Source organism: Mixophyes fleayi, chromosome 7 (genome assembly GCF_038048845.1).
Source record: "Mixophyes fleayi isolate aMixFle1 chromosome 7, aMixFle1.hap1, whole genome shotgun sequence".
In the NCBI taxonomy this organism is placed as follows: Eukaryota; Metazoa; Chordata; class Amphibia; order Anura; family Limnodynastidae; genus Mixophyes; species Mixophyes fleayi.
Window position 1 is genome coordinate 87,818,882 of NC_134408.1, and position 19,938 is coordinate 87,838,819.

Below are 19,938 nucleotides of genomic sequence, written 5' to 3' on the forward strand. Positions count from 1 at the left end.
GTCAGTTTAAGTATATCTGCAATATTACATTGTGGGCTGTGTAATCCTAAATAGCAATGACTGACAGTTGTTACAACATCAGTGCAGAAGGGGCTTACATCACAGACAATAAAAATATGATTTGTTTGTAAGAACACTTAAAAACTTTATTATGTAGATCTGTTGCGTAAACAAGGGCTTAAAATTTAAGAATGTGGGGAGGTATATTATTAAATATAAATAAAATACTCTGGCGAGTACTATACTGTTTTTGCTGCTTTGTAGAAAGATCACCCCAGTACTTCCATGGTGAAAGTCTCTTCTTTGGGAGCCATGTCACTTTAATTTCAGCTCTAACTTTTAAACGAGTTTAAAGAGAAAAGCCAATAGCTACAAACACATAGCAATAAATAATAGTGCTTAACAAGGTTATCAAATCCACTATCCAATTATAGACCTATGGAGGATACCACATTCTGTAAGAGAAATTAAAGTTAAGTAGAGCTCTATCCCTAACTTTAAATGTAAATTGAGATTTGGGCTAGGTACACAAAATGATAATAAAATAAGCTTTGACTTACTTGTGGTACATTAATCCTCTGGGCTTCCTAACGGTTTCACCTATCCAACTCTGCTCCAATATGGACCTTTAAAAACCATTAGCCATGCTATAAGCTGTCCTTCCCCATTATCGCATGGATGGATTGTTGATGCCACCACTCAGTGTTTCAAAAAGCCCACCTTAGAACCCAAGAGCAGAGCGTAGATGGGTGAAGCCTTCGGGAGGACTCAGTGGATCTTTGCATTTTCAGTTATTTCCACCCAAAACTACATTTTAAGTTTTTTGTTTTGTTGTTTTTATATTATGACCTGGTGAAATCTGTTGGAGAGCAAAAACATGTAAGAGAAAAAGGAAAGTCAGGACAAAAAAAGTCACATGGTAACTGCTAGCTATAAGTCGCATACAGCACTTGTGGCATCTCTGACCTAAGTATAACTCTCATGAGCCAGGCCCTCTCAACCCATGGTCTCATGTCTGTATTTCCTTTGTCATCCTTGGTTGTACTTGACCTCTTTTTATGTGTAATTGTATTTTGCATGACTTGCAACTCTGACCGTACGGCGCTGCAGAGTTTTGTGGCGCCTTACAAATAAACAATGATGTTAATTTGTAACTTAGTGCACTATGCTTCTTTCTAGGGAGTAAAGCCAAGGCACTACAAAACAGCAGGGTAATCCATGACTGGAAGGAATTACTTCTCACCAGTGACCAACTAACATATAGTCTCAGCTGGTTGAATAGGTCATCTTGGACTTTCTTGGTTACTGGCCACAACAACTAGTGCTGAGAGCACTCTCCAGTCATGTAGCCAACAGTTACTTTGGCAATAAAACTGTTCATATGGACTGCCAATTGCTGAGCTCTAAGTACACTCGTGTTCGGCAATCAATGTACCTGGTATTATGCAGAGTAAGTACAGGGAAGAAGAGAATAGAGACACGTCCTGCACTGACCATTATGGAACTGGTTTTCATTCTAGCAAGGGACCTCAAACTTGAGGACTCCCTGTTATAGAAAAACCAACTCAGACTGTCTAGAGCGTGAGCTGCTTGAGGATTTGCCCTTTTTATTATTTAAGGGGCTGTATATACAGAATGGTAAGGCAAAAACTGAACTTAAAGACTGTATCATTTGACTTCGAACCTTTATGAAGGTTAATTCTGCTGCAAAACTGTATTCATTCCAAGTTTAGTAACCATTTTATTCTCTAAAACCTGAGAGAAGACACAGTATGCATACAATAAAGCTGCAATGTGTATTTCTGTCCCTTAAGTAATATACTGAGCAGTTAAGGCCTACCTCTTCTGGAATCAAAAGGAATATGACAAGCAAAAGGGATTTTTATAAATGATTATATGGTTTAATGACACAAGCCCTTTAATTAACTGTTTACTGTAATAGTGTTGTGACATTTTTTAAATACATAGAAACTATGAAATCCATGTGTAAGGCCAAGAGATTACAGTGCAGCAAACACATTCTACAATAGTGTGTTTGGCAGAGCTTTTATCATCACAATTCGATAGACCTCTGTAATACAATTAGCAGTTAGTAACACAATTACAGTTATCTCACTAAAAATGTCTTCTGTCTGCAACCAGGTAATGACAGACACAAAACCTAAAATTTGACATCAAAGAGAACACTCATCTCTGAAGTTGTTTCACCATAATGAATGAGATAAAAAAAAAAAAAATAGGCATCTCACATTTTCTTACCTCCTATAGTGGTCTCTTGAAACTCATCAAACTGACCCTTGACGAACCGCAACACGAGACTGGACTTGCCTACTGCCATGTCCCCAAGTAACACCAATTTGAATTGGCAGATTTTCGTCTGGCCCACTCCATTAGCTCTTGTACTTGCCCTGCTTGCCATGTTGTTTTAGGTATCTCCACTCCACAGAACGCTCAGAATTGATGTTTAGTTATGTGAACTCCAAATTAACCTTGAAAGAACAACCGCTAGACAAAAGAAAAAAAAAAACATCTTCGTTTTGGAGTCACCTTGCAAAGCAAATTAGAAAAAAAAAAAAAAAGAGCAAGAACTTGAGAGGAGACTGGCACCACTCAACGGACAATTATATTTGATTAACCTTTTGATTTGCAAACTTAAATATGTACAAGTAAAAAAATGTTGCTGTTATTGCAGCTTGCAGCCAAAACAAGTGAATGGAATTCACTGGGTCCAGTGCAATTTACTGAGAAAAAACAAAGTCATTTTTACAACCTTTCGCATTAACAAATGTATCCATCTTACTGCCTGATCTTGCTGGTTAATTTATAAAGAGGGAGGCTGTACTCCCTGAAAATGTAGCTTTGCATATAGTGGCCTCACAGAATACTTTACCAGTTTCCTACAACGTTTATCATGGCGAGCCATTGCTGCGCCCTCTCCAGGGGTTGATGCATTGCTGGAGTACACCTTCCTATAAATAGTGCTTCCATATGTCCTACTTTTTCCAGAACAGGCCTGTTTTTCTAACTGGAAATCTGTTACATTAAAATATTATTTTCCTAGGTGCTTTTTTTCTGTTTCAAAATGATGAGATCCCAATTATAGAACAGGTTACTACAAGTAGGGAAGGGTATTTATATCATCATGATAGAATAGTCAGACAGACTGTGTAAAAAAAAAAAAAGGGCAAAACCTGTCGAAAGACAACCAGATCAAGCAGCTTCAACAGGATTACTTAAACTCCCCTTCAGATTGAGGATTCACCGCTGAAAATAACAAACACATTAGTTGTGCCGAAATGCGTTAAATACATATGGGTGCATAACTAGACTCATTTCTGTGTGTAGCTCCGACTCTTCCCTTCAGAAGTTGCAAAACCTTGCACCCCCATTGACGATATTTTCATGTGCAAAATCTATGCACATTGTTTAAACCTAGACTGATTTGTGCAATGTGGAAGGCACACATTTTGCATTTTCATAAATGATCTTCAAACACTTAATATGAAGAAACACAGTAAATACTATGTGGAAACCGCTTGTGCAGGAATAACAGATATTATTCTGTTAATACTTTGTACAGTGAAATGGTGCAGGTTTGTCCATTTGTCTGAGCAAGTTAGCTGAAGCCAGTAAAGACAAAACAGAGATGATATGAGTATCTTATATATTACTTCTTTATACATTCCCCGATTCACATTTTTCATCAACTGTATATTTGCTGGCACAATATAGGACAGCAGACACCAACAGTTATTCTTTGCTAGTCAAACCACCAGAATCACACACAAAAAGCTTGGCCTATAAATAGCCCTTTTGTAATCTAGTCAGGTAGCAGGCAGTACAAAAGACCAGAAAAGGGAAATGCTTTGGGCTGCAATTTTGCTTACTTTCCAAGTAAAGAAAATTGCACACTGACCCGATTTCACTGTAAACAAGGCATGAGCAAGTCTTATATAATAAGATTAAAATTACCTAATTATGCTCAAAATAATAATTTACTGTCCTCAATATAAAAAAAATGATGGATGTTTATATTAATATTCAGTAGCATATACAAGCATAGTTATTATCTTTTTATTTATAAAGTGCTGACAAATTACGCAGTGCTATACACTATGGGGTTCATGACATAACACAAAACAAATTACATACAATGACATGCAACAGAAGGTAAAGATGGTCCTGCCCAAAAGAGCTTACAATCTAAAAAGGTGTGGGAAATGCATGAAAGTAGCGGAAAAATAAATTAATGGGGAAAGTGCTGTTGTCTAACAACTGCGACCCTATCAGCCTCCAATAATAAATAATAAAGCAGTCATAGACATTTCTGTGTAGCTACCTGTGGTATAGTACGGCTGGAATGAGGAGAGACAGCAGAAGACATAAAAACATGAACCAGTCACTGCAGAAATCTTAAAAGCAGTAAGCTGCTGGCAACCATAACTGTCCTTCACCATTTATCATGACTGAGTTTCCCTCCTCTGTTGGTTCTTGTTCTGCACAGGCCACTCTTGCAGTAATATTTCTGTTTGGAGTAAACGCGTGTAGCCCGGTCTTTAGCGTCAAGCTCACTGCTGGATAAAAAGCCAGGACAGTTGTTCCCCATGTTCCATGGCAGCTGTTGTTACCAAAGAGGCTACAGAGATCACCAGGAGGAATAGAGATGGCAACAGCAATAACAGTCGACAGCAGTGACAGTTAAATTCATTGGATCCAGCAGCTGAACCGAGATGGTAATCCAGTAGATCCTATAAAAAAAAACTGGTCCTTGGTGTGATGGGGACTTCTGCCACCACCATGAAATTTCCCAATTTTTAGATATTTATATTTGTGGGAAGAGGATTATGTGAGAGGTACAGGGAACAGATCAGTGCAGCCATCTCCAACTGCCATCCACATGCCAGCAATTCTTCTTTTACAACCGTCACAATGCCTGTGCCATCTCATGGCTAGTTTCCATGCTGTCTCGCATGGATCACAGGTGGTGGGTACACTGTACAAAACAAGAACTTTTCTTGATGTACCAATGATTTTTTTGCCGACATCATAAGCAAGGTGGGTCTTTCTATTATAGATAAAGCCATTGAGATTAAGTGCAGCTTGTAATGTAAATGCACTAATGTGTTAAAAATAAAGATTTTAAAAAATGAATGTAGAACGTCCTAATCTGTCCTCCATGTTGAAAAAAAAGTGTGCATCTTTAGCTTTAAAATAACAGAATAGAATTCTTATGACATAGCTGGTGTCGCCATGGATTCAGAATCATTGGCTGTTTTTTTGAGTCATTGGCTGTAACCGTTTCATGAGTGAAGGAAGCGCCAGTCTTCATAAACCTTCAATAATTGTCTACTTTTCTCCCGGCAACACCCAGCATGTCAGGTTGGAGCATAAAGCTACAGTATCTAATTCTAAACAATATTTATAGGACAAGGGTAAAATTAATTTCACTAGGCCCTGCAGTCATGTCTAACTTATCGTTACGGCCCAATTTATTTATGCTCAGTTACATCCATCTGTGTTCATTTTATTTATATATAACACTCCTTATCGTCTATGTATTTACTTACCATCAGTGGTAGAAGTGGCGGTATGAAAAATGTAAAGTGAAGGGAATTTGATAGTTTTACAATGAAGGTAGTAGGAGAAGTAGCGGTATGGCATACCAATGTATACACTCCACTTCCACCATGGCTTACTATACTGACATTACCTTACTTAAAATTACCTTGTTTGGTAAAGGGCTTACCTCTCAATATCCCCGATTTGCAAATCAGGAAAATTTAGGCCTTGTCTCTCATTTGGGTGGACCAGAAGTGGCCGAAGAAAATAAAACAGCCAAAATGCAAATCATGTAGACTCATCTCTTTTCTACAGCAGAAACAGGGACTGACCTCCTAAAATCGGGAATATTAGGGCTATGCAAATTTGCAGCCAGGGGAGCTAGACATGCATTATAAAGGGACACCTGTAAGGTAACCCCCAGAATTTAGGAAAGCACTTTGGTTTAACAGAACTAAATCTGATTATTTTAAAAAGTATTCTCTGCAAGATTGGTAAAATGCATTTTTCCTGACTTGTGCCACTTTTGTACTAACTACTATATTTTGCATACCCTACTAAATTTAGCATTTCTTTTTTAAAAGCAAGGGGGGCACTGAGTATTCTTTTCATAGCATATAGAATTTATCTTAGGCACTTAATAACAAAAAAAAACAGGAAACTTTTCTCATAGTTACACAATGAGTGTAACCAAATTAATTGGCTCTTGACATCCCAAATATATTTATATATACTTTATGCAATGTTTAAACAACATAAATAAAATTTTTCAGATGTTTTTAATTATTTTTTTTTTTATCACAGAGGAGATTGGGATTCATGTCCCTCTAATGCTGAATTAGATTAAGAGTGAGCTGAACCTAATTGCAAGTAACATGCCAGCTCCAATTCACACTGGATATCCCAATCATGCTTTGTAAAGGAGCCATTACTGATGAACTATTGATTTCTGGATATTTATTACATATAAACATAGCTGTTTGTAAATCACTGATGTCCTATTGTACAGTATAACTGAATGGAGCCAGAGTTCCTCTTTTCCTTACAAATGTAATGTATTTTTCTTATAGGCTGCATGAGAAATGAATTGGTTAACCTGGGAAGACCAATAAGAATAACTATAAGAGGGGTCAGACGTCATCATGTCCAAGAAGAGGGAAGAAGAAATATATTAAATAATTTGAGGCAGCTGATGGAGGCCAGACCTTTTATTAGGCAAATTAGAAACTAGAAATTTGTAACTAATGTAAATAAAATAAAATATATATATTTTTATTAACCTTTAATTAAATAGTGTCTTTATTTTATACAGCACTTCACAGAGAATATGCAACCGAAGGAAACCCATGCAAATGCAGGGAGACCACACAAATACCACATGGATGGTGCCCTGGAGGAGAATATGGATACATTGGTTCATTTTCACAAATCAATATTTCTTTTAAGTTTATTTATTTTTTTATCTTAACAAATAGAATCACTAAATAGTTGATGTGATTATGAACATTCAGCAGGTGGAATACATTTTTGGATTATACATTGTAGGTTACTTTTTCAACAGTGAATACACACTCTTACAAACAGATATTTGTTTGTATGGCAAATTTGGCTACTAGTCCTCTTATTATTTCGTCAATATCCATGCAGATTACAATCTGGTGCAAATACAAGAGGACAATTCACGTAGTTCTTCACCATTTTCTGTGTATAATTGTTGGGTTATGTTAATATTGAGTTGACCGACTCCGGTTATGGTATTCAAGAACCAAAAAGGATATTTGCAAAATGCACACTTGTAAAAAGGTATAAAACTCAAACAATCCTTCACCAGGCTCAGAAGAGCCAAAGGATATTGAACCGGCACCACTGGGCCCTCCCCCAACTTTTGCTATAGGGGCCCACCAATGTCGTACCCCGCCACTGGCTCCAGTACAGCACTAATCCAGACATTGATTCACAGGACATCGAGGCACTCCACACAGCGCTCTATGGCAGCAATATGCTCAATAATACTAGCAATAAGGTATAACCAGGGTTGCCACTGTATAGGCACTTTTACGTTGGTTCAAACATAAAAATAAAATATAAGTTGGTAGTAGCCGTGACATAATTGCAAAGATATCATTTTCCCCCTACCAATGGCTTCTACAAGGTGGTCGATGGCAGCTGCTGTTACAAAGGAGGCATTCATTAATAGTTATTAGATCACTATTTATTCTAAGATAGGAGCAATTTTGTGAAATTATAGCCGGCTTCAATAATAAACTTTAATTTCAATGTTACACTTTGTGTGCCTTTACACAGGAATTGCCAAGGAGAAATAATCTGACAGCATGGAAAAATCCATCATGTGACAACAAAGACCAAAGTCAGATTTGTGCTGGAAGCAACAATCAGTTAGTGAACGGCTGTAGTTTCTATTTCCCCACAAGGAAATGGAACAAACTTGTTGGAATTCAGCAGGTGAATATCCTGCAGATATTTTGTTCCCCTCGATTAAAACAAAATAAGTAGATAAAAATTGGAAATAAGGCATATTTCATTTTTCTATATCCAAATAAAAAGTTTGGGAAAGTGGCACAAGATCAACCAGTGAGGACCGCTCATCAGAAAAACAATTAATAATATTGCTACAACCAAGTGGAGTGGCGAGCAGGCTCCACTGTAATTGGCTGCTAAAGATAAGGCTATTTGCCTGATCCTTGTGAATGTGTCAGGGAGCAACATGACGGTGAGTGAGCAATGCTAAATGGTGCAGGTTGTTTAATAGGCTGGGAAATTCGGGGCCTAAATGGCAACTTGGAAAACTGGAGCCATAACAATGTACTATCCCCAATATTTTACATATGTAGTTGCAGGTAACATCTACATTCCACCATCTTGCCACACTTGAATTAAAATGTGAATACCAGCAACTGTGGACCTTTGTTGAAACAGGAAAACACAGCAAAACCAGCCTAAGCACAGAGAATTTTAGATTATATAATATGGTCAGTTTCATATTGTGTGTGTACAGTGCTTCGCATATATTTATTTTCACTACACTGAGTATATAATCGCTATTTCAATGTTAATTTCTCTGGATACACCTCCTCTCTGCTTCCTTTATCAGTTGGAGTACCACAAAGCTCAGTCCTAGGTCCTCTGTTCTTCTCTTATCTATTTCACTTCTTTTGAAAAGCTAATAAACTCCTTTGGACTTCATTATAATCTCTATGCGTATGATACCTAAATTTATCTACCCTGTCCGGATCTCTCACTATCTGTGTTAGCCAGCGTTACTGACTGTCTTTCTGCCATCTCATCCCGGATATACTGTCGCTAACTCGTACTTAATCTTTCAAAAACAGTTACCTACTTGACATTTTTATTTTTGTTGACAACACGATAACAAAATCTACCCCTCAAGCTTGCTACCGAAGTGTGATGCTTGACTCAGAACGATCCTTTGTTTCACACATGCAATCTATATCTGAATCCTGTTACATGCATTAAAAAACATTTTCAGACTACACACACATTTCACACAAGACACTGCAAAAACGTTCATTCATGCAGTCATCATCTCCTACACCGGCGGTTCCCAAACTGTGCGCCGCGGCTCCCTGGGGTGCCGCGGCGCTGTCACAGGGGTGCCGCGATCGCCTAGAAAAAAAAAGAAAATAGAAAAAACAAACAAAAAAAAACAACTTACCCATCATCCAGTGCCGGATCCTCCTCCTCACTGACTGCTGGGGCGTGACCTCATCATGTCCGGCAGTCTCAGTGAGCAGCAGCAGAGAAGACGTCAGGGAAGAAGGTAAGTGAAGGAGGGGGACAGAGAGAGACAGGCTGAAGGAGGGGGACAGAGAGAGACAGGCTGAAGGAGGGGGACAGAGAGAGACAGGCTGAAGGAGGGGGACAGAGAGAGACAGGCTGAAGGAGGGGGACAGAGAGAGACAGGCTGAAGGAGGGGGACAGAGAGAGACAGGCTGAAGGAGGGGGACAGAGAGAGACAGGCTGAAGGAGGGGGACAGAGAGAGACAGGCTGAAGGAGGGGGACAGAGAGAGACAGGCTGAAGGAGGGGGACAGAGAGAGACAGGCTGAAGGAGGGGGACAGAGAGAGACAGGCTGAAGGAGGGGGACAGAGAGAGACAGGCTGAAGGAGGGGGACAGAGAGAGACAGGCTGAAGGAGGGGGACAGAGAGAGACAGGCTGAAGGAGGGGGACAGAGAGAGACAGGCTGAAGGAGGGGGACAGAGAGAGACAGGCTGAAGGAGGGGGACAGAGAGAGACAGGCTGAAGGAGGGGGACAGAGAGAGACAGGCTGAAGGAGGGGGACAGAGAGAGACAGGCTGAAGGAGGGGGACAGAGAGAGACAGGCTGAAGGAGGGGGACAGAGAGAGACAGGCTGAAGGAGGGGGACAGAGAGAGACAGGCTGAAGGAGGGGGACAGAGAGAGACAGGCTGAAGGAGGGGGACAGAGAGAGACAGGCTGAAGGAGGGGGACAGAGAGAGACAGGCTGAAGGAGGGGGACAGAGAGAGACAGGCTGAAGGAGGGGGACAGAGAGAGACAGGCTGAAGGAGGGGGACAGAGAGAGACAGGCTGAAGGAGGGGGACAGAGAGAGACAGGCTGAAGGAGGGGGACAGAGAGAGACAGGCTGAAGGAGGGGGACAGAGAGAGACAGGCTGAAGGAGGGGGACAGAGAGAGACAGGCTGAAGGAGGGGGACAGAGAGAGACAGGCTGAAGGAGGGGGACAGAGAGAGACAGGCTGAAGGAGGGGGACAGAGAGAGACAGGCTGAAGGAGGGGGACAGAGAGAGACAGGCTGAAGGAGGGGGACAGAGAGAGACAGGCTGAAGGAGGGGGACAGAGAGAGACAGGCTGAAGGAGGGGGACAGAGAGAGACAGGCTGAAGGAGGGGGACAGAGAGAGACAGGCTGAAGGAGGGGGACAGAGAGAGACAGGCTGAAGGAGGGGGACAGAGAGAGACAGGCTGAAGGAGGGGGACAGAGAGAGACAGGCTGAAGGAGGGGGACAGAGAGAGACAGGCTGAAGGAGGGGGACAGAGAGAGACAGGCTGAAGGAGGGGGACAGAGAGAGACAGGCTGAAGGAGGGGGACAGAGAGAGACAGGCTGAAGGAGGGGGACAGAGAGAGACAGGCTGAAGGAGGGGGACAGAGAGAGACAGGCTGAAGGAGGGGGACAGAGAGAGACAGGCTGAAGGAGGGGGACAGAGAGAGACAGGCTGAAGGAGGGGGACAGAGAGAGACAGGCTGAAGGAGGGGGACAGAGAGAGACAGGCTGAAGGAGGGGGACAGAGAGAGACAGGCTGAAGGAGGGGGACAGAGAGAGACAGGCTGAAGGAGGGGGACAGAGAGAGACAGGCTGAAGGAGGGGGACAGAGAGAGACAGGCTGAAGGAGGGGGACAGAGAGAGACAGGCTGAAGGAGGGGGACAGAGAGAGACAGGCTGAAGGAGGGGGACAGAGAGAGACAGGCTGAAGGAGGGGGACAGAGAGAGACAGGCTGAAGGAGGGGGACAGAGAGAGACAGGCTGAAGGAGGGGGACAGAGAGAGACAGGCTGAAGGAGGGGGACAGAGAGAGACAGGCTGAAGGAGGGGGACAGAGAGAGACAGGCTGAAGGAGGGGGACAGAGAGAGACAGGCTGAAGGAGGGGGACAGAGAGAGACAGGCTGAAGGAGGGGGACAGAGAGAGACAGGCTGAAGGAGGGGGACAGAGAGAGACAGGCTGAAGGAGGGGGACAGAGAGACAGGCTGAAGGAGGGGGACAGAGAGAGACAGGCTGAAGGAGGGGGACAGAGAGACAGGCTGAAGGAGGGGGACAGAGAGAGACAGGCTGAAGGAGGGGGACAGAGAGAGACAGGCTGAAGGAGGGGGACAGAGAGAGACAGGCTGAAGGAGGGGGACAGAGAGAGACAGGCTGAAGGAGGGGGACAGAGAGAGACAGGCTGAAGGAGGGGGACAGAGAGAGACAGGCTGAAGGAGGGGGACAGAGAGAGACAGGCTGAAGGAGGGGGACAGAGAGAGACAGGCTGAAGGAGGGGGACAGAGAGAGACAGGCTGAAGGAGGGGGACAGAGAGAGACAGGCTGAAGGAGGGGGACAGAGAGAGACAGGCTGAAGGAGGGGGACAGAGAGAGACAGGCTGAAGGAGGGGGACAGAGAGAGACAGGCTGAAGGAGGGGGACAGAGAGAGACAGGCTGAAGGAGGGGGACAGAGAGAGACAGGCTGAAGGAGGGGGACAGAGAGAGACAGGCTGAAGGAGGGGGACAGAGAGAGACAGGCTGAAGGAGGGGGACAGAGAGAGACAGGCTGAAGGAGGGGGACAGAGAGAGACAGGCTGAAGGAGGGGGACAGAGAGAGACAGGCTGAAGGAGGGGGACAGAGAGAGACAGGCTGAAGGAGGGGGACAGAGAGAGACAGGCTGAAGGAGGGGGACAGAGAGAGACAGGCTGAAGGAGGGGGACAGAGAGAGACAGGCTGAAGGAGGGGGACAGAGAGAGACAGGCTGAAGGAGGGGGACAGAGAGAGACAGGCTGAAGGAGGGGGACAGAGAGAGACAGGCTGAAGGAGGGGGACAGAGAGAGACAGGCTGAAGGAGGGGGACAGAGAGAGACAGGCTGAAGGAGGGGGACAGAGAGAGACAGGCTGAAGGAGGGGGACAGAGAGAGACAGGCTGAAGGAGGGGGACAGAGAGAGACAGGCTGAAGGAGGGGGACAGAGAGAGACAGGCTGAAGGAGGGGGACAGAGAGAGACAGGCTGAAGGAGGGGGACAGAGAGAGACAGGCTGAAGGAGGGGGACAGAGAGAGACAGGCTGAAGGAGGGGGACAGAGAGAGACAGGCTGAAGGAGGGGGACAGAGAGAGACAGGCTGAAGGAGGGGGACAGAGAGAGACAGGCTGAAGGAGGGGGACAGAGAGAGACAGGCTGAAGGAGGGGGACAGAGAGAGACAGGCTGAAGGAGGGGGACAGAGAGAGACAGGCTGAAGGAGGGGGACAGAGAGAGACAGGCTGAAGGAGGGGGACAGAGAGAGACAGGCTGAAGGAGGGGGACAGAGAGAGACAGGCTGAAGGAGGGGGACAGAGAGAGACAGGCTGAAGGAGGGGGACAGAGAGAGACAGGCTGAAGGAGGGGGACAGAGAGAGACAGGCTGAAGGAGGGGGACAGAGAGAGACAGGCTGAAGGAGGGGGACAGAGAGAGACAGGCTGAAGGAGGGGGACAGAGAGAGACAGGCTGAAGGAGGGGGACAGAGAGAGACAGGCTGAAGGAGGGGGACAGAGAGAGACAGGCTGAAGGAGGGGGACAGAGAGAGACAGGCTGAAGGAGGGGGACAGAGAGAGACAGGCTGAAGGAGGGGGACAGAGAGAGACAGGCTGAAGGAGGGGGACAGAGAGAGACAGGCTGAAGGAGGGGGACAGAGAGAGACAGGCTGAAGGAGGGGGACAGAGAGACAGGCTGAAGGAGGGGGACAGAGAGAGACAGGCTGAAGGAGGGGGACAGAGAGAGACAGGCTGAAGGAGGGGGACAGAGAGAGACAGGCTGAAGGAGGGGGACAGAGAGAGACAGGCTGAAGGAGGGGGACAGAGAGAGACAGGCTGAAGGAGGGGGACAGAGAGAGACAGGCTGAAGGAGGGGGACAGAGAGAGACAGGCTGAAGGAGGGGGACAGAGAGAGACAGGCTGAAGGAGGGGGACAGAGAGAGACAGGCTGAAGGAGGGGGACAGAGAGAGACAGGCTGAAGGAGGGGGACAGAGAGAGACAGGCTGAAGGAGGGGGACAGAGAGAGACAGGCTGAAGGAGGGGGACAGAGAGAGACAGGCTGAAGGAGGGGGACAGAGAGAGACAGGCTGAAGGAGGGGGACAGAGAGAGACAGGCTGAAGGAGGGGGACAGAGAGAGACAGGCTGAAGGAGGGGGACAGAGAGAGACAGGCTGAAGGAGGGGGACAGAGAGAGACAGGCTGAAGGAGGGGGACAGAGAGAGACAGGCTGAAGGAGGGGGACAGAGAGAGACAGGCTGAAGGAGGGGGACAGAGAGAGACAGGCTGAAGGAGGGGGACAGAGAGAGACAGGCTGAAGGAGGGGGACAGAGAGAGACAGGCTGAAGGAGGGGGACAGAGAGAGACAGGCTGAAGGAGGGGGACAGAGAGAGACAGGCTGAAGGAGGGGGACAGAGAGAGACAGGCTGAAGGAGGGGGACAGAGAGAGACAGGCTGAAGGAGGGGGACAGAGAGAGACAGGCTGAAGGAGGGGGACAGAGAGAGACAGGCTGAAGGAGGGGGACAGAGAGAGACAGGCTGAAGGAGGGGGACAGAGAGAGACAGGCTGAAGGAGGGGGACAGAGAGAGACAGGCTGAAGGAGGGGGACAGAGAGAGACAGGCTGAAGGAGGGGGACAGAGAGAGACAGGCTGAAGGAGGGGGACAGAGAGAGACAGGCTGAAGGAGGGGGACAGAGAGAGACAGGCTGAAGGAGGGGGACAGAGAGAGACAGGCTGAAGGAGGGGGACAGAGAGAGACAGGCTGAAGGAGGGGGACAGAGAGAGACAGGCTGAAGGAGGGGGACAGAGAGAGACAGGCTGAAGGAGGGGGACAGAGAGAGACAGGCTGAAGGAGGGGGACAGAGAGAGACAGGCTGAAGGAGGGGGACAGAGAGAGACAGGCTGAAGGAGGGGGACAGAGAGAGACAGGCTGAAGGAGGGGGACAGAGAGAGACAGGCTGAAGGAGGGGGACAGAGAGAGACAGGCTGAAGGAGGGGGACAGAGAGAGACAGGCTGAAGGAGGGGGACAGAGAGAGACAGGCTGAAGGAGGGGGACAGAGAGAGACAGGCTGAAGGAGGGGGACAGAGAGAGACAGGCTGAAGGAGGGGGACAGAGAGAGACAGGCTGAAGGAGGGGGACAGAGAGAGACAGGCTGAAGGAGGGGGACAGAGAGAGACAGGCTGAAGGAGGGGGACAGAGAGAGACAGGCTGAAGGAGGGGGACAGAGAGAGACAGGCTGAAGGAGGGGGACAGAGAGAGACAGGCTGAAGGAGGGGGACAGAGAGAGACAGGCTGAAGGAGGGGGACAGAGAGAGACAGGCTGAAGGAGGGGGACAGAGAGAGACAGGCTGAAGGAGGGGGACAGAGAGAGACAGGCTGAAGGAGGGGGACAGAGAGAGACAGGCTGAAGGAGGGGGACAGAGAGAGACAGGCTGAAGGAGGGGGACAGAGAGAGACAGGCTGAAGGAGGGGGACAGAGAGAGACAGGCTGAAGGAGGGGGACAGAGAGAGACAGGCTGAAGGAGGGGGACAGAGAGAGACAGGCTGAAGGAGGGGGACAGAGAGAGACAGGCTGAAGGAGGGGGACAGAGAGAGACAGGCTGAAGGAGGGGGACAGAGAGAGACAGGCTGAAGGAGGGGGACAGAGAGAGACAGGCTGAAGGAGGGGGACAGAGAGAGACAGGCTGAAGGAGGGGGACAGAGAGAGACAGGCTGAAGGAGGGGGACAGAGAGAGACAGGCTGAAGGAGGGGGACAGAGAGAGACAGGCTGAAGGAGGGGGACAGAGAGAGACAGGCTGAAGGAGGGGGACAGAGAGAGACAGGCTGAAGGAGGGGGACAGAGAGAGACAGGCTGAAGGAGGGGGACAGAGAGAGACAGGCTGAAGGAGGGGGACAGAGAGAGACAGGCTGAAGGAGGGGGACAGAGAGAGACAGGCTGAAGGAGGGGGACAGAGAGAGACAGGCTGAAGGAGGGGGACAGAGAGAGACAGGCTGAAGGAGGGGGACAGAGAGAGACAGGCTGAAGGAGGGGGACAGAGAGAGACAGGCTGAAGGAGGGGGACAGAGAGAGACAGGCTGAAGGAGGGGGACAGAGAGAGACAGGCTGAAGGAGGGGGACAGAGAGAGACAGGCTGAAGGAGGGGGACAGAGAGAGACAGGCTGAAGGAGGGGGACAGAGAGAGACAGGCTGAAGGAGGGGGACAGAGAGAGACAGGCTGAAGGAGGGGGACAGAGAGAGACAGGCTGAAGGAGGGGGACAGAGAGAGACAGGCTGAAGGAGGGGGACAGAGAGAGACAGGCTGAAGGAGGGGGACAGAGAGAGACAGGCTGAAGGAGGGGGACAGAGAGAGACAGGCTGAAGGAGGGGGACAGAGAGAGACAGGCTGAAGGAGGGGGACAGAGAGAGACAGGCTGAAGGAGGGGGACAGAGAGAGACAGGCTGAAGGAGGGGGACAGAGAGAGACAGGCTGAAGGAGGGGGACAGAGAGAGACAGGCTGAAGGAGGGGGACAGAGAGAGACAGGCTGAAGGAGGGGGACAGAGAGAGACAGGCTGAAGGAGGGGGACAGAGAGAGACAGGCTGAAGGAGGGGGACAGAGAGAGACAGGCTGAAGGAGGGGGACAGAGAGACAGGCTGAAGGAGGGGGACAGAGAGACAGGCTGAAGGAGGGGGACAGAGAGACAGGCTGAAGGAGGGGGACAGAGAGACAGGCTGAAGGAGGGGGACAGAGAGACAGGCTGAAGGAGGGGGACAGAGAGACAGGCTGAAGGAGGGGGACAGAGAGACAGGCTGAAGGAGGGGGACAGAGAGACAGGCTGAAGGAGGGGGACAGAGAGACAGGCTGAAGGAGGGGGACAGAGAGACAGGCTGAAGGAGGGGGACAGAGAGACAGGCTGAAGGAGGGGGACAGAGAGACAGGCTGAAGGAGGGGGACAGAGAGACAGGCTGAAGGAGGGGGACAGAGAGACAGGCTGAAGGAGGGGGACAGAGAGACAGGCTGAAGGAGGGGGACAGAGAGACAGGCTGAAGGAGGGGGACAGAGAGACAGGCTGAAGGAGGGGGACAGAGAGACAGGCTGAAGGAGGGGGACAGAGAGACAGGCTGAAGGAGGGGGACAGAGAGACAGGCTGAAGGAGGGGGACAGAGAGACAGGCTGAAGGAGGGGGACAGAGAGACAGGCTGAAGGAGGGGGACAGAGAGACAGGCTGAAGGAGGGGGACAGAGAGAGACAGGCTGAAGGAGGGGGACAGAGAGAGACAGGCTGAAGGAGGGGGACAGAGAGAGACAGGCTGAAGGAGGGGGACAGAGAGACAGGCTGAAGGAGGGGGACAGAGAGACAGGCTGAAGGAGGGGGACAGAGAGACAGGCTGAAGGAGGGGGACAGAGAGACAGGCTGAAGGAGGGGGACAGAGAGACAGGCTGAAGGAGGGGGACAGAGAGACAGGCTGAAGGAGGGGGGCAGAGAGACAGGCTGAAGGAGGGGGGCAGAGAGACGCTGAAGGAGGGGGAACGAGAGAGACGCTGAAGGAGGGGGAACGAGAGAGACGCTGAAGGAGGGGGGACGAGAGAGACGCTGAAGGAGGGGGAACGAGAGAGACGCTGAAGGAGGGGGAACGAGAGAGACGCTGAAGGAGGGGGACGAGAGAGACGCTGAAGGAGGGGGAACGAGAGAGACGCTGAAGGAGGGGGACGAGAGAGACGCTGAAGGAGGGGGAACGAGAGAGACGCTGAAGGAGGGGGAACGAGAGAGACGCTGAAGGAGGGGGAACGAGAGAGACGCTGAAGGAGGGGGGACGAGAGAGACGCTGAAGGAGGGGGAACGAGAGAGACGCTGAAGGAGGGGGAACGAGAGAGACGCTGAAGGAGGGGGGACGAGAGAGACGCTGAAGGAGGGGAACGAGAGAGACGCTGAAGGAGGGGGAACGAGAGAGACGCTGAAGGGGGGTCAGAGTGAGATGGCGAAGATGGGGACACAGGGTGTGAGATGGCGAAGAGGGGGACACAGGGTGTGAGATGGCGAAGAGGGGGACACAGGGTGTGAGATGGCGAAGAGGGGGACACAGAGTGATATGATAAAGGGGCACAATGTGATGGTGAAGGGGTCTAAATACATCTTACCTCATTTTGACCCAACTACTTAAAAAACGGGACTACCCGGTAATTATTTTTGCTTAGGGGTGCCTTGGAAAAATTATGGTGACCCTAAGGGTGCCTCGAGCTGAGAAAGTTTGGGAACCACTGTCCTACACTGACTATTGCAATACCATCCTTATTGGTCTTCCCTGAATCAGACTCTCACCCCTACAATCTATTTTGCATGCAGCAGATTGATTTTCCTTGCAAAACGTTCTTCCACTGCTGAGCAGCTCCCACAGTCTACACTGGCTGGCTGTTTATTACTGAATCCAATATAAACCTCCTAACATACAAGTCCAAAACTGCACCAACATACATCTCCTCACTTGTCTGAAAATATCTCCCAACTCGACCCCTCCATTCTGTACAAGATCTGCATCTTTGATCCACACGCATTACCTGCTCCCACTTTTCGGGCTGCACCCACTTTGTGGAATGCCTTTTCAGACATGCTTAAAAAAATTACTCAACCACCCTCTTAACCCCCTAGGGTACCCGATAACCACGCTTTACACAATTCACACAAGACATCAACTATCTGACCTTATGACCAAAATTGCTGAGTGACTTTTTTGCCGCTGCACATGCATATCTATGCATGGTGCACTAAGTATTACATAGCAGACAGTTCAGTGATATATCAAAGGAGAAACCAGAAGTACATTGCAAAACCATAGATGAATGCAAGTGTTTGTACGGTAGTAAGGGTAGCATCAAGAACAAACAAAAAAGCATTCACATTTTATTCCAAAGCACTAAAAACAGGGAACAACTAGTTTCAGCAGCACTCAGTAACCTTTAACAAAGTAAACCATTTGCAAAAGCAATTATCAAAGTACAGTGATTTTGGCAACAACACAATTGTTAATCAATATGTACTGGTAATTCCCATTTTTATCTGCAATTACATTTCTATCCATATTTACTGCTTCAGTACTTTACCTCCATAACCAATGTGCTAAGTTACAAGACTAAGTTACTACCTAAGTTATGCAAATATTTTTAAATTAAAGCAAAGATCAGGAGATATCAAATAAAATGTATATGCTATTTATGAATACTGATTTTCATGTGTTAAATATACATTTTTGTTTATGATGTAAAACTTAAAATTGTCATTGACAATCATTGACACTGATATGCTGATTGATCTTTGCTTTAATTTAAAAATATTTGCATAACATAGGTAGAAAGTATATCAGAAATCCCAATATTTGGAATGGTCAAGGTGGGATATTTATAGAAACATTTTTTTGTGCAAAAACAGCTCATAAAAGGTGTATATGTTATAAGCCATAATAATAATTTCACATTTTATGTTTAATGTAGGACTCAAAAGATATGTATGTGGCCAAATATGGGTTTAACCATTAAAAAAAGAACTACAACCAACTCTCTTCTCCCCAACTAACAATACGACTAGGTTCATTGTCTGTGACCTTCACTGTTTGGGAGATATAAACACCCCCCTTGGCCTGTAATGGTTCTTTCCACTAGGGAAGTTGGCAAGGGAATTTTGAATTTCAATGCTGCTGACCAGATTTGTCAGAAGCATTTGATTGGTCAGCTGTCACGGCTCTTCAATTAGTAGTTTCACAGGAGTTTCAGCAGTAGTGAAATTCAAAACTCTCTTACACTCCCAAGCATGGGAACGAACCTTAAAAAAAAAAAAAAAAAGTGACAACGGCATTTAGTCTAATGTGCTACCAAAAGAAATCCATTTGTCCTCTAAATCAGAAAGTCACTTCTACCCAACTAGTAGCATTAAATGTATTATACATAAGTAACTGTTTTCAACTGTCGAATTACAAATGCAACTTTCTCCCATCTATAGTACACCAAGGTCCACACACCTATGAATACATGAGTCTTGTCCTTTAATAATAATACCAATTACTAAGAGGAAAATAACTGGGATGTTATTGCAGTGGACATGGGAATTGAACAGGAAGTTTAACAAATACAGGACACAGCATAGGCCATAATATACAGCATTTTAAAGTTTAAATAAAATCAAAAAGTGAAAAACAAGATGGCCTACTAGTTATTCTCTGCAGTCAAGTTACATATTTCAAACAAAAATAAAAAAAAGAACTTTTAAACACAGTAGAAACAAATAGGTTATTAAGTGTGATTATACACGATAACATTCATCACAATTAAGATATACCTTATTAGATGTAAAGCTATGAATATGACTCTAAAAATAAGAATATAAACACAATGCCTAAAAGATCTGTCATCGGCACCGAGGAAATAATAGGTTTAGCTCCCTGGTGTGATCCAGAGGGGTGGCTTCATCTGACACATGGATGTGTTAAAATAACACACTAAGGTATCAGTGTTCTGAAGTGGATACAAGAGAGCAGAGAGGGCTATACAGATAAACTGCTATTTAATATCCTTAGCATTATTTACCAGTCAGGCATTATACTAAAACACAATGTATAAACTACAGTAATACAATATATTT

The 19,938-nt window shown here is 46.8% G+C and overlaps 1 protein-coding gene across 3 annotated transcripts in view; it reads right to left on the reverse strand.

The window, feature by feature from the left end:
• The window catches only part of LOC142097857 (ras-related protein Rab-5B-like), a 45,727-nt gene that overhangs the window by 22,952 nt on the left and 2,837 nt on the right, over nucleotides 1–19,938 (reverse strand). For 2 of the 3 annotated variants that reach the window (XM_075180070.1, XM_075180069.1), the window contains exon 2: nucleotides 2,260–2,505. In XM_075180070.1, the coding sequence (XP_075036171.1) occupies nucleotides 2,260–2,419 (160 nt within the window). In that variant the 5' untranslated portion in view covers nucleotides 2,420–2,505. Of the gene's footprint in view, nucleotides 1–2,259; nucleotides 2,506–5,746; nucleotides 5,821–19,938 lie in introns of those variants that run through there. The other variant, XM_075180071.1, reaches the window with a different exon arrangement.